Here is a 22,152-nt window from a genome sequence, read left to right on the forward strand (position 1 = left end):
CGGATCCCATCATTCTTTATGTTCACTTGCCAAAAGGGCTTGAGTGATCTTGAACTTTTCAAGCCTTTGAACTTGTGGGTTAGGGAGAATAATTGGAGGAGGAGGAGGAAGTGAAGCATGATTTCTTGTTCCTTGATCGAATCGTGGAATATCATCTTCATGTGGAATGCTTGTTCCACGGGATTTGGGAAGACCATAGTTGTCAAACTTTGACATCTACAAAACGGGAGAAAACAAATTCAAGTTAGTTGATAGATTGAGTCCTTAGTAAATCACCCAAATGAAATACTAAGGCTAGGACCCAACACAATATTCTACAACTCGGGAGAGGGATGCCGTAACCCTAATTGCAGAATATTTGAAGGTAAGTGAATGACGATTCACTAATTTCTACCACGAAAAACGAAAAAGAAATTTAAGTTTTAAATCTATGAAAACTCCTAGATCCTTTGAGATTCATTGAACTTTCAATGGCATGTTTAAATCTCGATATGCCCCTCTTGTTTGTGACTGGGATGCCGAGGATCACAAAGCGGGTGTTAATAACCATGCAAACTACATGGTGCCCTCACATGTTACAGTCACCTATTCGATGTGCCGGTAAACCACACACGCTCCACCGAACTATGAAAAACATTGAGTCACCATTTGCTACCTTTGCTTAGAACCATTTAGTGTGCCGGTAAACCACACACGCTCCACTAACGTCTTCGTAATGGCACAAAGTGTAATTTCATGGAATTGCATCAATTCACTTTTGCCTAAGTAACTAAGATTGGGAATTAGAAAAACATTTAGTTACTTTGTATTTCATTATACTTATAATAGAAGGTTTCGTCCTATCCTACCCGTTCGGCTAACGACCCTCCACTAGTCAAGAGTGCGGTGGGTAAGAGTGAATACCCATTCAATCGCCATTTTATAGGCAATTTCCTTAAACACCCCTTATAGACCAGCTTCGTGAATGAGGCCTACTAACGGTAAGACTGACTTTTACTCATACATATATATAATGTTAGACTTTTAATGTTATATATAGTATAGGGTGCATTTTATACTTTTAAAATACTATGTGGTTAACTTTAACAATTATACTTTTAATTCAATTAAATGGTTAACCTAAACTTTTATGGTTTTATTAAATCTCTTTTAATTATACTCCTTAATTAATTAATAAAACCATAAGGGTGTATTTGAACTTTTCAAAACATTACTAGGGTTTTAGAATTTAACATTCCTAATTAACTTTTAACCAACTTTTAAATTCCAAAACTTGAGGGCAAGTTTTGAAACCTTTTTCAAAACATTAGGGTTTTAACTATTTAAATTTCAAAACTTCAAAACTTTTGGGTTCAAATTTAAACTATAAAACCTAAAGGGGAAAATATGAAACTTTTCATAACAACAAGGATCAAATAAAAAATAATTTTAAATTAACATTTAATCACATAATTATCCATATTTGATTTATTTAATGATTTCTTGCAAAACAATTTATCAATTTACTCAAAATAATTAATCAGTTATTTTATAAGGAAACAATTATCTTATTAATTGATAAATATCTTCATTTAGATAAAAAAAATATAGTCAAATATATCATATAATCGGATTAATATTGATCTAACATGCTAAGGTAACCATCCATATGCAAAAACAGCAAGAAATCCTGAGATAAGCATTATCTGACGAGTTGACTCGTCAAGTCAAGCATGGACTCGTCGAGTCACCCTGGACTCGGCGAGTTCAGCTATGGACTCGGCGAGTCCAACCTCTAGAACACCAAAAAATCGAATTTTTTAGATATACAATGCATCAATACAATTGAAACCATCCTAGGCTCTGATAGCACTGATGGGTTTTGGTCATAAGACATCCTATGTGCTCATACAAACCCTAATGCTTGGATCTAGGTTTCTCTATTGTACATGCTTTGAATCCAAGACTATAAACCCTAATTCTAGCATGCAAGTAATCATATTAACATAAGAATGAGTTTATAATGTTACCTTGATTGTTATGTAGCAATAACAATCCCAATCCCACCTTGAATTGACTTTGGAATGCTTAGAGTCACAAGTGTCACTCCTCTAATGGCTTACAAACACCAAGAGCAAATGGAGAAGGTATAAAGAGAGAGGAGAGAGGTTAGAATTCGCCCTTAGGACTCCTTGGGAAGGGATACACGAATTCATGAGCCAAGGGGTGTTTATATAGGTGTAGAGATAAGGTTTCAGTCATTATCCTTATCTAGTTGCTTATCCACAAAGCAACCCATAAGATAATCCTTGAATCCTTATCATAGTCGAATTCTAAGGCCTTATCACCTCAAATTCGTTCACCATATATTTAAGATAATCCTTACCTTATTTTGTAACTATCACATAATTACAAATCAGCCCCTCTAGTTTAATTAATTACACTTGATCACAAAATTAATTCCTAATTAATTATTGACCAATATTATATGATTTCTCCTTTAATATATTATTCTTATAACATATTAATAAATCATAATAACCTCTCTCTCTATTTATTTCTCCAATCAAGTTGCTTTGGTGAAGGCAACCCAAAAGGACCATGCACCATCGAGTCAAGTACATACCAAAATAGTTATGGACTTAGACACTAATCCAACATTTCTTTGGGCCCACATTATCCAAACATCCCCCAATCGAGGTCCAAACGCAATCAAAGCACACTGCCACCTGATAGGGCGGCAGGGGGCGGCAACCACCACCTCACGATGGCGGTTAGGGTTTCATTTCATTATCCCGATTGATTACAACTTACAATACAATCTAAAAAATACACATACACACACAACATAACCACCTAATGGCGGCAGATGGCTGTTCATGGTGGCAGCCACCACCTCACGGTGGTGGCGGTGGCTTATTTTCCAGTTTCCGGCCAAAGGTTTCACACCCACTCACTGCAACACACACTACAATGCACCCACTTAATGAATACATAAATAACACACACATAGTCACCTTCTATGGTGGCTGGTGGCAACTGAAACATGACAACAAGCGGCGGCCACTATGGCTGGCAACGATGGTGGTTCCTTTCCTCGATCTCTGGCGAGCATGACACACAATGACATCCCGCTACCGAAGCACACACCCAAACGTTGATCTAAAATGAACCACGCACCCTACACTGTTATTCCGTGGCGATAGGCGGTGGCTAGCAGCTGCTAGTGACGGCAGAACTTCCCCCACATCAAAGGTTACTTCAAATAATAGCAACAACAGCCGAGAACTAGACCTCTTGGTCACTTGAAGCAACATGGCAGCAACGGTAGTGACTCGGAGTGGCGACAATAACAGTGTCAGCTGCGACAGCCACCATGGCCGCCAGCTATTGTGGTTTGCTCGGGTTTTCTGGTCGAACAACACATACACTTGCCAAGACGGCCTCCTATAGGCGGCGAATGATGATTGAAGAAGAGGAGGAAGAACCAAACAATTGATGGGTTTTGAGCACTACATCATTCCTATGGTGTACACGCAAACCCTAATGCTTCGGATCTAGTTTGTCTAATTGAATTATCCAAAGCTATAAACCCTATATCTAATAAACTACAACTGAAATTAGTGTTTAGATCTTACCTTTGATTGTTATGTAGCAATAACAATATATTCCTCCTTGTAATTGGCTTCAGAAAGCTTAGTGCCTCAAGTGTTGCACCTCTAATCGAGTCACAAACACCACTAGCAATAAGGATGAAGAGGAGAAGAGAAGAGGCACCAAAAAACATCTAGAAACACTAAGGAATCAGTTAGCCACGTTTTTGGTGCCCTAGGGGTCCTCAAATATGTGAGGCTATTAGGGTTATCCAACAAGGAAACCCTAATTTGACTGCTTAGGTTCTAAGCAGCCCATGGACTCCCTCCTTAGAGGCCTTGGACGATTTCTTATGGGTTTCCCCATAGAATTCGTCCACTCCATTCTCTATGGAGTCCATTAGCCCAATATTCAACCATCACACAATTGACAGTTCTAGTCCCCTTTATTTAATTAATGTCTTTTAGCCATAAAATTAATTATCAATTAATTCTTGACTAATACTAATTAAACAACATGATTTCTCCTTTAATATATTATTCATATAATATATTAATAAATCATAATTAGTCTCCTCTCTCCTTAATCTTTCTACAAGTTGCTATGGTGAAGGCATCCCAAAAGGACCATGCTCATAATCGGGTCAAGTACATACCAAAATAGTTATGGACTTAGACACTAATCCAACAACGACGACGGCAGCTGCTTCGTCGGCGGCGGCGGCGGCGACGACGACGGTTGAGAAAAACAACGACATCAGTCACGATGTCGAACTTCTATCCCATTGTCGGAGTCTTGATGGTAGTCTATTACTGGTCCACCGTCCACTGGAGCGTTTACGGAGGCAGCGGCGGAGATGGGTGAGGGAGGAGCGGCAGCTGGTGTGGAGGGAGGCATAACGTGGTTGTGGCTGATGAAAGGAGTTTTAAGGTTAGGGTTTGAACTGTAATGAGGCTATATACCTGGTTCCCACCAGCTCTTCCCAAAATAACACAAATGGTCCCTCCTTGCCATATTCTTTTCAAAACAAATCCAAATTTACCAATTAGACCCCGCCTTTTTAAAATCCTTTCATGTTAGATCCATAATTTACTTTTTAACCGATGCTCCCATAAATCTTTTCAATCTAAGCCCAACATTTACCAAACAACCCTTGTCTTCAAAAATCCCTTGCATAATAAATCCCGAAATTACACTTTAATCCCCAGAGATTCAATTCTTGTCATTTGGTTTCCCGAAATCAACACCCCACTAATTATTATTTAATTTTTGAGCTCTAATAATATAAAATAATAATGATAATTACTTCTTGGGTTCCTTATTTATTATTTAATTACTCTCTTTAAAATATGGGATGTTACACTATTCCTATTTCACTTGATACTTTTAAATTCTATTGCCTCTTTCTTTCTAGAAAATATTCACTAAAATATCCCTATATGAATTCTAGGTTACTGATAGAATATTATCCTAATTAATGTAACATTTTTTGGTCTCGTGTTTAAGAAGGTAAATAATGTGCCAGTAAAAATACAATAAATCTTGACATTTTCAATTGTGTATGTAAAAGGGAATTAGTAGTATTGGTTCTATATAAGGTTATTCAAGGTATCATGAAGCATGGGGAAGAAGTTCAACTCATGTGAAATTTAAAGTAGTTATTTTTATATTTAATGTCTATATGGTTCAACATTTAAACTTATTTGGCGTTAATTTAAAACAATAAACTTTTTATTATTTTTCAAGTATTGTAATTTAAGTAGCTTTCTTATTTTATATTATACCTAAAAATGTATCGCTATTAACAACATAAAATCTAGAATTGAAGTAGTATTTAGCGGCAATATATATGCCACATAAAACTTATATTCTATTGTGGCATATAAAGGAGTGTCACTAAAGTCCCAAAATGCTGCATCGTCAAATCCGATAAGGAACCAATTGCTCCACATAATCATCCTCAAAAGAGGTTAGAAAACCCTAACTCTAAGAATCAATACCAAAACTGAAGAAGGTCCGAATAAATACCTCAAGTTGAAGTCTCTGGACTCTGAAACCACTAGAATCACACCTCCTTCAGTCTCCTCTTGCTCTTGATCACCTTCTTCTTGCTAAACCAAAGATAGAAAGATCAAATATGGCTTTTCCTTCCTCCCAAACGATCTAGCTCACTTAGGGTGCTCTCAAGGGATTGGTAGCCGCAATGGGAGGCTAAGAGTTCCCTTAAATAGGCTCCAACCCCGGAGGATTAGAGTTTCATTAAACAGTGTGGACTTGCCGAGTCCACTCATGGACTCGCCGAGTCCAAACGCGAACCCGGATGATAATCCGCGACCCTACTCGGCGAGTCTAAGCATCAACTCGCCGAGTTCCTTTACAAATTCCAAAAATAAAATATTAGAATAATATACCTGGGAATCCGGATGTTACAATAAGTATTATACTTGTATTATTAAACCAGTTATTTAAGAGAGGTATATTATTATTACGTAAAAGAATCGTACGATTGACGAGTTTTATGACCATACTTAAACTTGATACAACGTGAAATGGATGTCGATATCCTTTATGACATTTGTCACCCGTACACCTATCGGTCCGACTGTAGCTAGCAGTCAGGTGCGGGATAGTCAGTCCCGTATAGATCTATACACAAAAGCCATGCTTTCCCTCAAGGAAATTTTGGTTCATAAAAGTGGTCCTCCACTTAGCTAATGATTGATAGTATCCCAAGGACCAAGTCCTTCGCTTTGTTATTAAAGTGTACGAGGAAGCGTCTCCCAATTAAATTGACGACTTTACGAATAATAATACAAGAAAACCCTTTTTGATAATACATAAAACTTTATAAAAGTATCCTTGGTTTTTATGATTCGTAGGTTCATTTCCTTAGTTTTGAAAACGGCTTTTGCATGGTTCATATTTTAACGCCTTGTGTAAAACTGATTTCTAGATTTGCTGTATATTTATAATAGTAATATATTAAATGAAATAATATATTTGAACACAATATTACTTGTGTTTTTACTTGTATTCCGCCCCTGAAAAACATTTAAAAACTTAGAAAAATGTAGGGGTATGAACTCACAGTTTTAACGTGGGATTCGAAGGTAAGTTGGTAGGAATGCTGAATGCAAAAAGAAAACCTCGGACACAAACGGATCCTATTTCACATATAGTAGCACATACATGTATTAGATGAGGGTATAACACTATTAGTTATGCGAGGAAATCACCTTAGGGACTAGGAAACACTCGAAACTAAGTGTTAGAATCACGTACGATTTGAAGATGGGGAGTTTGCGGCCGAAAAAAAAGGTGTTTAAGGTCAATCTTTGACCAATTACTAGGGTTTACGACCAATGAGGGGTGTACGGCCGTACACATGGTTTTACGGCCTTAAACCTTTCGTGCTCAGGTTTTTCTAGGTGAAAATCAAAGTTTTCTAGTAGATATCAAGCATAGGAGGTAGTTACTTACTATTAGGAAGTTTGGAATAAGGTTTTTAGCCACCAAAAACTAGTGTGTGTTATTGGTGTTCTTGGTGAGAGAAGATCTAGCAAATGATGAAATTTATGAGATAAGACATGGATTCATCACTAGAATAAAGATTTGTAGCAATAATCAAGGTGGAAAAACACTTACATCTTGAAGATCTTGAAGATAATTCGATGGTAGAGAGAGAGAGAGAGAGAGAGAGAGAGAGAGAGAAAGTCTTTGGAGTGGGTAAAGGGTGAAATGACGACTAAGTACCCTATTTATAGGGTAGTGTTTGCGGTCGTAAACTTGAGTTTGCGGTCGTAAACTTGAGTTTGCGGTCGTACACTCCTCTCGAAGGGGTGTTTGGACCGGATGCTATGCTTTGACTTTGAAAACCTCATTTTTGAACCCAAAAATCGATTGTACTGAGCTTAGAATATTCAGTTAGACCCAAAATAATACTAACGTGAACATAAATAAATCTGAATTGATTTATTTTTAAATGGTTCGTACAAAATAAATTTCGGGTTGTCACACAATTCATTATATACTTTTTGCTTGCTAATAAAAAGCCAAAAAGATGATTAGGAAACATTCTTATCGAAAATCTCCGTTTCCTTGGTTTAACCGCTCCAACACAATGTTGTTTCAGAAATTCCAAAGAATTGTGATACTGACTATTAGGGGTGTGCATCAAACTGCAGAAACCGCCTGCACCGCACCACACCGTGACACAAACCGCATAAACCGCCCATACCGCACCGCATAATGCGGTTTTGGATACTCGTGGTGCGGTTTGCGGTTTGTAGTTTTCATAAACTGCACTATGCGGTTTATAGTTACCAAAGCGCGGTTCAAACACACTGCAACATATATATATATATATATATATATATATATATATATATATATATATATATATATATATATATATATATAGACACACACACACAACACCCTAGATGTTTACCACTTTTAATACCCTTAATAATGTTTATGAGATTTCGATTGATAAACATGAGTCAAAATGGTAAACCAACTATATCAAAAATATGTGTTTACAGTACCATAAGTTCATATTATAATTTTAAAATATTGTAAAATATTTTGATGTTAAGCATAAAGAAGATGCTTATACAGGCAATTAATCATTTCTTCATAGAATATAAAGCACCACACACTTATTATGTTTAAAACTAAATTTAATATTTATGTTTATGAAATCAAATAAACCGCACAAAAACCGCAAAACTATCCGCACAAAACCGCACCGCATAACGTGGTTTATTACTTTTGTGGTACGGTCTGTGGTTCCCAAAAATAACAAACCGCATATGCGGTGCGGTTTGCGGTTTTGAGGATAAACTGCACCGAACCGCACCGCGAACACCCATACTAACTATATCAAACGATTTTCTTTGAGCTACATTCAAGGTTGTTTTATCCTAACGAATTGGTCAATCTACAATCGTGGTATGATAAGTGGTATTTAGTTCCCACCACCTTCCTATTTGACTCCAAATTTGTCTCACAACTTGACAAATTATGAAGAGATCGTCAATAGGATCATTATGAGAGACACAAAATAGGGTATAACACAGTATCAACATCAATCTTTTTATCAACCAACTTTATTTGTGTAGATACAAGTTAATGCATTCAACTTTAGAAGAACAATAGAGTTCCATCTTGAAGGAAAAAAGTTTATCGAGAGTGCCACTATCTAAATAAGATCTAGCGAAAGATGCTGAAAATTACCCTCTGAGATCCAATTCCATCCCCCATTGATCTCTTTGGTCATAAAATAGAAAAGTCTATCTAAGAATGTTATTTGGTCCAGAACTAAATAAACTTTAAACTAAGAACAAGGAACTAAATCGAATAGTTTAATCGGTTATTATTCAGTTCAGCTCTATTAAGAAATGTGTTATCTAAGAAGGTGTTCGGAACCAGAACTAGACCAGAATCGAAAAAACCAACAAACGAACAAACACTTAAACTAAGAACTGGGAACCAAACCGAATATCTCAATCACTCCTTATTCGATTCTGGTTCCGATTCAATTTTTTGGTCCAAATGTTCATTCCTGCTCCATATAAACCAAAGGAAAGGGCATTGTATTGTCAATTCAACACTTAAATGAAATTCATATAATGATGAAAGTCAAATCATTTACTCTATATGAAACATCCATTAAGTTTTTTTTATGAAAAATATATACACGCATTTAAAAACATTTGAACTCAAAATCTCATTTGGTATCATTAGTCCGAACCACTCTTGATTGGGTAAGGCATTGAGCATGTTTCTATTTTAAATATCATAGTATATGTTATAGTTAACCTATGACATGCAAAGCATGTTATCACATTTGATGTGTACTACTTTAGAGTTTTGATCGGTTTCAAAGATAATAATTGACGTGTCAATCCCAAAACTCACTGGTTCAAAACGAGTTATTGAAAAAGTGAATTTATTATTTAAATAGTAATAGTATTGCTTTTAGTAATGTATAAACATGAATTATTCATAAAATAAAAGAATAAACTAAAAATATGGATCCATCAGGATTAGAATGATGTTCCTTTGAACTTTCTATCCCAACCAACCCTAGAGGGGCTATCTAAAAAAAGACATTTCGTTGGTGGCAAAGAGCAACTTTAAAGATTCTGCATATAACTGCTTATAACGAACCCAAAAAAGGTCCGTGGTGCATCATCGTTGGCGATCACCACACTTTTTTTATTGTTTAGACAGTTTAGTGATGGCGCATGAGATCAACGCGGTGTGGTGGGCCATTTCATTTGCTCCGTTTTATCGATAAAAGTCGGAGCTCGATTGCACGAGCAAATCAGTTGCGTTAACGCCTTTCGAAAACACACACACACACTTTGAGCTTCAACAATTTGAAAATGGTGGTGGTAAATCAGCAGTTGGAAGATGATAACAACCATGGAACAGGAGGGAGCACAACTTCAATTGATGTCGCTAGGGTTAATGCTTCAAAAGAGTACGAAAATTTATATTTTTTCCTAATTTTATATGTTCTAGCTTAAGAACTAAACTCAAATTAGTTACATGAGACTGCACGATCTTCTCATCAAGTGTTTACTTTTCTCGTCGCTGTTTTCGCAGGGCGGAAATAGAGCGGTTGATTCACCTATACCTTCAAATGATGTGGCCTACGATTCATGTCAATGTGAAATTAAATCTCTCTCTCTCTCTCTCTCTCTCTCTCTCTCTCTCTCTCTCTCTCGTTTACACAATCTTTTATGTTTGGAGAAATTAAATTGAAAATGGCGGTGGTTAATCAACAGTCTGAAGATGATAACAACCATGGAGCAGGAGCAAGGACAAATTTAATTGATGAACTCGCAAGGGTTACTGCTTCAACAGAGTAATAAGATTCTTATACCTTTTCTGCTAAAATCTGTATATTCTTTTCCGGTGCTTATGAATTACACTGGAATCAGTAATGCATAATATGTTCCTGAATTATTTCACAGGGGCGAAATGGAGCAAATGGTCAACTTATGTAAGGGAACTTTATGGCCTATAATTTCTGCAGATGTAACTCTCTCTCTCTCTCTCATCAATAGATTCTCACTTTATCTTTTTACAATCCACATAACTTTATCATTTTTTCTTACAATACATTATACTTACACTCTACAAAGTTCAATAAAATATTATAAGACTTGTTTGTGTTTCTGATTCTAGTTGTGCAAATGACCTTACTGTCATTAGCTTATATAGTTTCTTACTAAATATGTTAGTTCAAAAGCATACACAATTTGGGTGTATATATATATATATATATATATATATATATATATATATATATATATATATATATATATATATATATATATATATATATATATATATATATAACTGTAAATGAGAATTTTGTTTGTGAAGTAGTTTGGGCTAGGTCTAGGGAATTCCGATAAACCAAGCACACTACAAGGGGGTTTCTTTGATTCAAGGTTTTTCCTTTGTTGAGTTCATCTTGCAATTATTTTACCATTCAACCCTTGTCCATCAATGTTGTAGATAAGATTGTCATATACCGAGTGAGTACCATGAATAACACTTACTCTTGCTTAATGTGTCCCAGATCAACACAATGCAGCAAAAATTTCTTTTGATGATAAAAGAGAAATCTGGCTTGGATCTGTGGAGGGACATGACATGGTAAAGAATAAAACATTAGTAGATCTTTTTGATAACTACAAATTTGGCTTACACATACTTGTAATTTTATCAGGAATTCTGGTAACACAGCAAGTAGTTCAGGATCATGGGTTTTCCAATTCCAGTTCTTAAACGGAATCTCTACACCCGTTTCTACAAGCAAAAATATTCAAGGAAAAGACGATAAACCCTTTGTAGTAGCTTTGGTTAATCAAAGCTCAGGGCAGATTGTCACGACTGGGGCTGAAGCTGAAACAGAAATTGAAATAGTCGTTCTTGATGAGGGCGATTGTAATGATTTGGAAACAGAGATCAATTGGACTTCTTGTGAATTTAACAATAAGATCATCCATGAATGGAATGGAAAGAAAGTACTTCAAGGAAACACTTCCCTAAAACTAAAAGAAGGTATTGTTCATGTAAATATGATTTCATTTACACACAATTCAACCTGGAAGGGAAAGAGACGCTGTAGGCTGGGTGCAAGGTCAAAGGATGCTGTTTTTGGCACTAGGGTAAAAGAAGGAAAAACAGAATCCTTTCTCCTTAAAGACAAGCGCAATTTCAGTATGTACCTATATATGTTTTATTTTATACATTTGATTTGATAATTGATATTATATTTCCATGGCTTCTGTTTTCACTTTTCAGATTACAACAAGCATGAGAATCCATCCAGATCCGACAATGTGTATCGATTACGCGGGATCAACCATCGTAGTGATTGCTTTAAACGTTTGGTAAAAGCGAACATAAAAACTGTGATGGACCTCCGTGCTCTCAATGCAATTAATCCAGAGAAGCTCAAAGATGTAACTTTTTTGCTTGTTTTTTGTTTCAGTTTCTATCCGAGTGCTTACTTAATTGCTCGATCATAGTAACAATCATGTCATTAATTAATATTGCCCTATCTGCAGATACTTAAGGTTCGTCCTAACGACTGGAAGATCATAATGGACCATGCACACAAGTGTAAGGATGATAATGGGATATACTTGTACCTTAATTCAAGAGATGATCAAAACAAACATGGTGTGGCTTTTAATGTTTATGGACATTTGGTGGGATTAGTTTCCGATTCTCTCTTCCTTCCTTTGGATAAGCTTTCCAACGAGAAAAAGGTATGTTGATAATTCCTTTATTTCATAAAATATTTGAACTGGTTTTAATTGATTTTCTTTCCCGTCAGGCTGATGGTGAAAAGCTAGTAGTATCGGCATCTGAACACTGGGAGGAACTCGTTTCTTTCAACGATGAGGCTTCTCTGATTAACCATCTTCAGCCACCCACCACTTCCACACTGAACTCACTCCCTAATGGCCTTCTTAACTTGGCGATTCCTCAGAAAAACAATCACACAGGTCTTATTACAACCATCGAGAACCACAACCACTGTAAAAATAATATTATTGTTGGACAAACCGGTCAATCAAGTCAAAGCCCCAAACGGCCTGCATCTGAATTTGAACATGTTATCTCAAATTACTCCCCTAAAAAACCAAGAGATGATATGGATACTGAGGATGAAGATTATATGCAGTATCTTAATTTCTCACATGCACAAAAATGGAAGACTATATGGTGTGTGGTAGGATGGATTTCCATCTTTTCAAAAGTACGCAGTCTATCAACTGCTACAAATGGTCATTGCAGCCCAATCCAGCCCATGCAGATTTAGAGAATCTGGTTTGTAAATTGTAATATGAGGTGCTTTTTAAATGTCTAAGTGTACGTAGAGAGGTGGACCTTATAGTCGTTTATGTTTTTGTAAATAATTTCCGACCCTTGCAAAGTCGAGGAGTTGATGGTCGTGTTTTTTATTTCTGTTGTAGATTAAGATCGTTACGTGTCAAGTTGTTTCAAAGGATTTCTAGTTGTTTCTGTATTTATTTGAAAACTATAATATTTTGTTGTGTGTTTTCTTTTTATCTTTTATGTCCCGATAATTGCCAACTACAAGGATCATTTTTGTAGTTTACTCTTAAATTTATAACAAACAATGTAATAAAACAGATTTTATATTGATAAATTACCTGACTATTTCATTATATTTAAGTAAATACTTGATTTGATTAATGAAATGTCAAAAATCAGATTTATTAACAATAAATTAAAGATAGTAAGTTTACATTGGATTGTGTTATAATAATATAAATTTAAAAACGTTTTTAATAATTACTTTTTTTTTTCACGTTCTTAACCATTTTTAAATTCACGAAATCATAATAAAAATATCAAAAATCATATTTTGCTAATATGATACAATTTCTCATCTATTATCGACTAGGTGTGAGACCCATGTATTACAAGGGTTTATTTTAAAAAAATTAAATATGAAATTTTAACAATTTGAGAAGTTTAAATTTATAAAAAAAATTAAATTATTAAAATTAATAAAGCTTTAATACATTGAATACATTACATATATAAATATTTTCTAATAAATACCTTACATATATATTACCTTACATATTAAATGTGAAATTTTAATTTCATAAAATGAAAAATACAATAAAATGACAAGTGGAAAATAAAAAATTCAAAAAATTATAGAAAATGACATGTGTCCAAATGAAAGAGGAGATGACATGTGCCAAAAAAAACCTTGATTTATTAAGGAGGATTATCATCATGTATTTCAAAATTTGGATTAATTGTTGTCCAAAAATATAATGTTGAGGTGGCACAATCTCATAAGTTTTCCTTGTTTTCGCAAATTATTTTCATTTTCGCATTAACCTTCTCCTATATATATATATATATATATATATATATATATATATATATATATATATATATATATATATATATATATATATATATATATATATATATATATATATATATATGGAGAGAGAGAGAGAGAGAGCTAAGCTCAAATGTGGATTGACATCTATTGTGCGGACGTGTGGACAGTGCTATTTTGTGAAAATGAAAAAAGAAAATATGTTGTTTGATAATATCAATACGTTCAATCTTGCATAATTATTGTCATTATCACGCATTCTCACTAATTAAATCATCTATAAGGTTATTATAGACTTTTTTTTTTATTATTCTCATTCTATCAGAATGTTTATTGAATCATATTTTGTAAGAATGAAAATGAGTGAAAAACGATGTGTGGGAACAAAAACGAATAAGAATTAGTAAGAATGCATGAAAATGACAATAGTTGTGTGAGGTTAGATGTATTCACATTACTAAACAACCTATTCTCTCAGTAATTCTCATATAATAGCATTGTCCACATGTCCACACAATAGTTGTCCATCCACATTATAACCTAGCTATATATATATATATATATATATATATATATATATATATATATATATATATATATATATATATATTGACACACTTATTTTTTCGATTTACGAACGATTCAATTTATTTTACCTATTTTTCTAGGGATACAGAGTAATATATTCTACTTTAAACTTTATAAACATTTGTTTATATTGAATCCTATGGAATGGTAAAAATGAGGTGTTATAATTCTCCCTCACTTACAATGATTTTGTCCTCGAAATCCTGCTCGTGGTGCACCTTGACGTTATCTTATCGGAGTTATCGAGATAAATTCGTGATTAAGTCGATGTCGTCGCATTTATATGTCTCATAGAACTTCATTTTCTATCTTAGACGTACTCCTGATCTCTTTGCGAAGTCTTCCAAAATCGAGAATTCGTCGATTTGGACTCCCATAAATTATACGCTCTAATTGACAATCGCCTTCAGACATAGAATGTCGACACAGTTGACTCGATACAAAGTGCTTAACTATGAAACTTTATCTTCGACTTCCTAACGAGATCCACCTTTCGGAACATGCCTCTAAAATTCTTATGGGTTTGTCCTTAAAACACTTAGCTTAGGTGTTCCATCATCTTGAATTTTAACCAAAACTACTATAACAGTTTTACTGGATTGAAAACACGGGAACCAATAATTTAATATTGGTGATGGACTAATAATAAGGTTTGCTTATCTTTCAACCTACTTGGTTTAACCGAACACTAGGTTACGAATAACCTTCTTGCAAGGCTCTAACTATTCTTCCTATATCGGGGTATAACTATTGTTTATGCAATTTGTCCTTATGTCCGCTTACGATATGTTGCAACACTAACCTACTACCGGTATCACGATACCAAACCACTCTTGTCATCATCCTTACTGGAACTAAAGACTCGTGATCGACCTTTCAGTGATCTTAAAGACTCACAACCATTACCCGACTGTCCTTAAAGGAACTCAATCTTCATCCTTTCTTGACATATACTTATCATAACAGATCCTTGCTATTTAAAATTTTCTTGATACAACTGATTAGAGGTCCTTAATTTATTTCGTCGAAACACTATAGCTTATTCGTCGTCCTAAATTATCTTACGAATGTTGAACCTTGCTCCTAGTTTTATATTAATTCTTACGCTCATTATCTAAAGGAATAACTAAACCAGATACATATCACACCCTGAAGACCAATGATGCATAAGCAGTTGCACTCGACGATCTATTTAATGTGACTCTTAACTTAACGAACGAGTTCTAGGAATTCATACTACTTTCTTACGATCCTTTTGTGTTTCCTATCACCAACCGAACCTTGCATCCTAAGAACTTGAAAAGTTCTTCGACAATATCCTACTGTTTTACTGCGGTTCTGAACCTCATGTGAAATCCTTAGATATTTTCCTTACAGGTCTATCTTTTATTGAGATCTAAAGAGACGTCTTTACAATTGAATCTCCAACGGCTACTACTACTTATGTATTTTTGACATTGAGTCACTCGTAAAATTGAACTCTTGATGTTTTACGCTAGGGGCTCATAGTTAATCTTAACTGCTATCGCTGACATCAAGACTGTTTGGTTAAACTGGATCATCAAGTTGATTTATTAATCCCTTTATTTATACTGCCGATACATCTGCAACCCTAAGAAAGTGCATACCACCTATCTTAATCGACATGGTCCATCTCAAACAACCCTCTTCTAAGCATCTCTATATGTAATTTAGATGATGACTTCAAACGTTCGTACTATTAAAACACTTTCTCGTTGAATCCGATCCTATGGTTTCCATATTCTGGCATAAGGTAACTATGTTCTTGCCACGAGTTTAACTAAGCTTCCTAAGTCCATTGTATCTAATAACGTCTATTTTATGCATATATTTATGATGTTTTCTTATTATTTTATACCATGTTTTTATGTTATTTAGAACTAAAAGATACTTAATACGCTTTGAAATATTCAATTACAATTAAAATGGGAGCTGGAATGCAAAAGGAAGAAAATGGAGCTGAAAAGATGCAAAAAGGATATTGTTGGCAAATTGACCCATCTTCAGTGTCTCGGGTATATCTGATGACTCATAAGTCCAATTGGCGAGATTCAAACTGTTTTGAAAACTAGACGAAATTTCCTACGACTTATGTGAGAGGGCCTTTTTGCTAATTCTGCATTTATCATATCTAAAATCGACCTTAAAGATGAAGCATAAAAGTTGGACGCAAATTCCCTCCAAGTTACTTATTCCCCAAACACCACTTACATTAATTTTATTTGCTTAATCCCTAAGCCCCAGTAGACTTTAGACACGTACCCACCAGAACGCACTGCATTTCTCCGAGGAACGCGCTGCGTAGACCAGGCCAGTTTCCCTACAAATAGATGTGAGGCTGCCCGGATTTCATTGCAAATTCCCTCATTCATTCACTCTTTACACTCTCTCAAACTTCCCTAACCCCCCCCCCCCCCAAAGCCTAGGGTACCTCCCTAGCACTAGAAGAAAGCCCCAGAGCACCCGAAGGCTCCAAGAAAAAGAGTTTTTCAGTTTGAAATTTTGCCTCGGCAGAGCCCGGTTTTTAAGCAAACCTCCCGACTTCGTCAGAGAAGATTGTTTTAAGAAACGAAGTTCTTTCTGAATGACTCCATATCAGGTGAGTGCATCGTTACTTTCATATTACACATAGATATGAAGTATTTTATATAAATTGTGTGCTATGTGTGCATATTTACTTAAGATCTGTGCTAGATGAAAGATTTAAACTTCTTTGTTTTTCAAATCTAAACCGTATATGTATTTTGTTTTTAGATCTGAACCTTTTTCTTCAGGTGTAGGATGTAGATGTATTTTGTTTTCAGATCTGAACCTTTTTCTTCAGATTTAGGATGTAGATGTATTTTTTTTTTAGGTCTGAACCTTTTTCTTCAGATCTAGAATGTAGATGTATTTTGTTTTCAGATCTAAACCTTTTTCTTCAGATCTAGGATGTAGATGTATTTTGATTTCAAATTTGAACCTTTTTCTTTAGATCTAGGATTTAGATGTATGTTGTTTTCAGATCTGAACCTTTTCTACATATCTAGGCTGTAGTTGTATTTTGTTTTCAGATCCGAACCTTTTTGTTCAAGTATAAAGCTGTAAATGTATTTTATATCTACAAAAATGTTGGGTAGAGCATGGGTAAATAAATGATGAGGTGTGAAAGATGATATAGATGAATATTAGTAGCTTCACCACAACCTGTAGATGATTTTGAAATGCGATGTACTCTAAACATCCTAGCAGATACGCCTATAGGATAATATTGGCAGTTGCGCCTAATAGAGAACATCATAATCCTGGCAGTTGCGCCTAATATATGATATTGGCAGTTGCTCCTAGTTGAGAACAACACAATCCTGGCAGCTGCGTCTAAAGGATAGTATTTAGCAGTTGTGCCTAATAGATGACATTAGCAGTAATGGACTTTGCGCGTATTCCCTAGGATAAACCTTAGGAATGAATGAATGAATGATAGATGATTCTTAGGGTAGATCCTTAAGAATAAAGAAGATAATGGGGATGGGTAATCGGGTTGATTGTTTGATGATTAAACATAATAATTATATTATTATGGGTTGAAAACCCTATGTACTCACTAGGTTTCTCAACCCGGCCCACTCAGTTTATTTGTACACTAAGAGATTAAAGAGACGTAGATCACTAATGTAAATGAATGTAAGTTTTGTTTATGCTTATGTTTATGTATTGATGTTGACATCCCAAAGTTTTAAAATGAATAAAGATACATTTCTTTGGAAATGATTTGATAACATATTTATCATGTTTTTTTGGGAACAAAATTTCGCAACACTTTTCTTAAAAGAATACTCTGATTTTGAAAATGAAGAATAAAGAAATCGGTCTTTTCTGGTCGTGAAAAATGGGGATGTCACATCCAAACGAGCTCTAGAAACCATATCATTCAGGGTCTCACACTCTAAAATACTCATAAACTTTGTGATGTCATCCCGTAGCATATCATGATACCTAACTTTCTTCATTTCCTCATCTTCTGCATATTGCGGTACCAATAAAGCCTTCTCCCAGAACTTGGCAGTGATATCTACCACTGTCTCAGTAGTGTGGTGGAGATCCAGAAACTCTCACGCCAACTGTTGCACCTCAATCGCCGGTACAAACTCAACTCGGAACCTGGTCGAGAAGTCATCCCATGACATAGCATCAACAACATCATCACCCAACTCACTTCTAACCTCTTCCCACCAATCGGGTGCCCTATCCGGAACGTGTTAGCCATATCCGTGAACCACATCCTACTGACAATGGGGTCCCTCTCCCCATGGAACCCAGGAGCTCCACAAGCACGGAACTCCCAAAATGAAAGAGTGCGAGCTCCAGCAATAACCATAATCTCAGCACATAACGCGCCCAAGCACTCATCCAAGATCTCTGAAATACCGCAAGAAAACTCCGATGAGATGAACTCATGCAACTGCTTTTTAATCGGCTCAGTACTTGCACCTAAGCTAAAACCTGAACCACCTCCCTAAGTGCTCATCTCCAAACTGAAATACAACATGCCAATGATCAAAACATGCCCAAGAATCCTCCTCCCATAAGCTTCCTAGATTCTACAAGACTCTCACTGATATGTGTATGGATCATGTACTTTCAGTAGTACAGGCCCAATACTACCTTCCATACCTATCCATACTTTCCTCAACAATCCTCCCGAATCCTTTAAGTCACTTCCTCAAACCAATGCACCAAAACTCACTAAACCACACTACAAACCCACTGAAACACATCCTAGGCTCTCCTAGGTTCCCGACCTCACCCAATCCTCAGTTGTTGAAGGTCTCCCACCAATTTCAACTAGCTTCCTCATGAATATATTCACATGCAACTAGGTATGTCAAAAACCCCCGTGGGACCCCGATACCGTACGAGACTAAATTTATAAATTAAGAAAAAATTGGGAGCGGGAGCGGGTCGGGGGCAGAAGTAAAACCCGTCTATTTTCGGAACCGGGGTCAGGAGTCGGTATTTCCATCTCGTACTCCCCCGCACGCGCGTGCGGGGGGGGGGGGGGGGGTATATTTAATATAAAATACATATACAAAATAAATTTTCTAATTTTAGGTTTAGGTTAGGTTTCACTTTCCCGTTTCCAATTAATGAATATTGAAGATGTAGTGAATTGATCATATATTTTTCGACATGTAAGTATTTTATATTTGTAAAGTTGGATTTGTTGTATTTTATATTTGTAAGATTGTTGGAATTGTCGATTTGTAATGTTGTTATTTTTTTAGTTTCTAAAACGTTAGGTTTTAAGCTTTTAAAGTTATTAAAAATAGTCTTTTAAGCCTAAAACAAAGTAGTTTTTTAGAAAGAAAATCGAATTTTAAGCCTATAAACCAGGGGAACAGGGCGATGGAGGTAACCGGGGGCTATGTAAACGGGGGATCCAGGGCAGGGGCAACAACTGATTTCAGGGGCGGGGCGGGGGTGGGGGCAGCTATTTACGCTCCCTTTGGCATCCCTACATGCAACAGAGATCATATAATCCTTCGAGTAAGAGATTCAACCCTAGAACGGTTGTAATTAAACAAGAGTTGCGCAATAGGGTCAAATCCATCACTCTAAGATTATCTAACTTGTGCCACATGTGATTTAGCATATTCACTTAGCAGTCAATTCACATCACTAAGAGTCCCACAAAGCACTGAGCAAGCAGCATTCAAACAACGGGAAAAAAGATCTAACCAGCATGCACTAATCAAGCCTTTCTAACCACTTATCAGAAGTTCATACTAGCATGCAATTCTAAAGCTCGTACAATCAGGCATATAAAGGCAACTCTCCTATCATAAAATACTGAGCAGATCCTTAGCCCTAATCTAGCATGCAATTCTCATAATCATATCACATATCATAATAAACATGTATTGGTATTCTGGGAACCACTTACATGAGCTCGGCCGATTGCATGCATCACACCCCTTTCTTTGATTAGAATTTTTTTTTGTTTACTTTGTCTCTTCACCAGATCCTCAGTTTAAGTTCAGGTACACTCGAAAGTATGCTCGAATCCCTCAAACCAAGGCTCTGATACCAACTTGTAACATTCCCGAAAATCAATGGTAAAAATTTCATTTTTAATATATATAGATTCAACATCCATTTACATTTATCCAACATTAAGGTGTTACGAAGTAAAACAATTATCAGAGTAATTCCCAAAATTATAAGTTGCGGAAAAACATAGGTGTGTGAGTTGCGATCAAGTCGGGCCCTTCCCTTTCGAGTCGGAAGTACCTGAAACCATAGACCATAAACTGTAAGCACAAAGCTTAGTGAGTTCCCCAAAATACCACATACGATACATAACCATGAGCCAAACATACCAGACATATCCAATCAATCAATAAAATTGCTATGTGTCAACCATAGTTTTTCCATTATGCTACAAACCACCTCATAGTCTTCCTTGCCAGGCCGGGGGCCAAAACCCTGGGTCTTACAGACAAGTGCCAGAAGCCACATTTGGTCCTTCCATGTAAGCATCACAAAGACAACTAGCATACAATCTACACTACTTAACTAATTAACTGTCAGAGTTCAGACTCTGGTCTTGCATAAAGTTTTCCAGGAGTCGCCTCCTAGTCTTTCATACAAACTGTCAAGGGTTACCCCCGGGTCTTCCTACAATACATAAACAAAATGGGTCAGCATTGGTGCCTTCGACCCATAAAACAGTGAGGAGACTCACCTCGAATGCAGAATTTCGCTGAAAGAAATCCCTAGTTGTTGCCCTGACGATTACTCTGGGCTATCAATACCAAGATAACACCTAATTAGTAATTGGGTTCCAAACTATGATCCATAAACCATACTTGAGGTAAAATGACCATTTTACCCCTAACCCAACTTGAACCAAAACTGAGGCCCAAGACCAAAAACCATAAATGCCCAAAACCAAAAGTCCCACAAAGTCCCATTAATGGCCTAATTTTTTTAAATTGGCCCCAACCCATATGGGCCTTATCCTAAATCCCAAAGATTCCCTTAGTCCAACAGTTGATCTCATGTAGCCCAAAAGGCCCAAAGCAACAAAGCCCAAATAGGTAACCCAAAACTGAAATGACACCACAAGGCCCAAATCAGCAAGTCCTACATCAAAAGTTAAGTCCAAGCCCAACAACCAAAAACTCCACTGATCAGAAGAACATGCAGTGTTCGTCACGGACAAATTGACGGGGACTCAAGGCTAAGTTCCAAATTTTCATTCTAAGGACTTAATCCATTAAGTCTAATGTCTAGAACCCCAAAAGAGTCCCATAACAGTGACTTAACCCATAAATTGGAAGGCTTTAAGCCTTTGCATGGCTTAAAGAAGCCCAACACCAAACATGAACCCCAAAGGTCAAAATCACCCCAAAATGTCTTAAAAACTTCTTAATACCTTAAGACCTCAATCCAAACTTCCATATCTGATTTCAAGGGACTTCTTAAGTCATAAAGTTTCCAACTTTATGACTTAACATAACTCAGTGGGGCCCAAATCAAAACCCTAATCCCCAAACTTCATCAAA

General features: G+C 35.9%; 1 protein-coding gene across 3 annotated transcripts; it reads left to right on the forward strand.

The window, feature by feature from the left end:
* The first annotated feature begins 9,631 nt into the window (after positions 1 to 9,631).
* LOC145027499 (calmodulin-binding protein 60 A-like) lies at positions 9,632 to 13,178 on the forward strand. 3 transcript variants are annotated; one of them, XM_078976913.1, is made up of 9 exons: positions 9,632 to 10,063; positions 10,189 to 10,252; positions 10,371 to 10,450; positions 10,560 to 10,623; positions 11,174 to 11,250; positions 11,324 to 11,658; positions 11,902 to 12,062; positions 12,168 to 12,371; positions 12,440 to 13,178. In XM_078976913.1, the coding sequence occupies exons 1-9, from the start codon at positions 9,966 to 9,968 to the stop codon at positions 12,926 to 12,928; spliced, it is 1,572 nt and encodes a 523-aa protein (XP_078833039.1). In that variant the 5' UTR covers positions 9,632 to 9,965; the 3' UTR covers positions 12,929 to 13,178. The 3 variants fall into 3 exon arrangements, with proteins under 3 accessions (XP_078833039.1, XP_078833038.1, XP_078833040.1); XM_078976912.1 differs by having other exon boundaries at positions 9,634 to 10,063; positions 11,324 to 11,817; XM_078976914.1 differs by lacking the exons at positions 9,632 to 10,063; positions 10,189 to 10,252; positions 10,371 to 10,450; positions 10,560 to 10,623 and adding an exon at positions 10,949 to 11,042 and having other exon boundaries at positions 11,324 to 11,817.
* Positions 13,179 to 22,152: the final 8,974 nt, after the last annotated feature.

This window comes from Lactuca saligna, chromosome 1, assembly GCF_052625555.1.
Source record: "Lactuca saligna cultivar CGN05327 chromosome 1, ASM5262555v1, whole genome shotgun sequence".
NCBI lineage: Eukaryota > Viridiplantae > Streptophyta > Magnoliopsida > Asterales > Asteraceae > Lactuca > Lactuca saligna.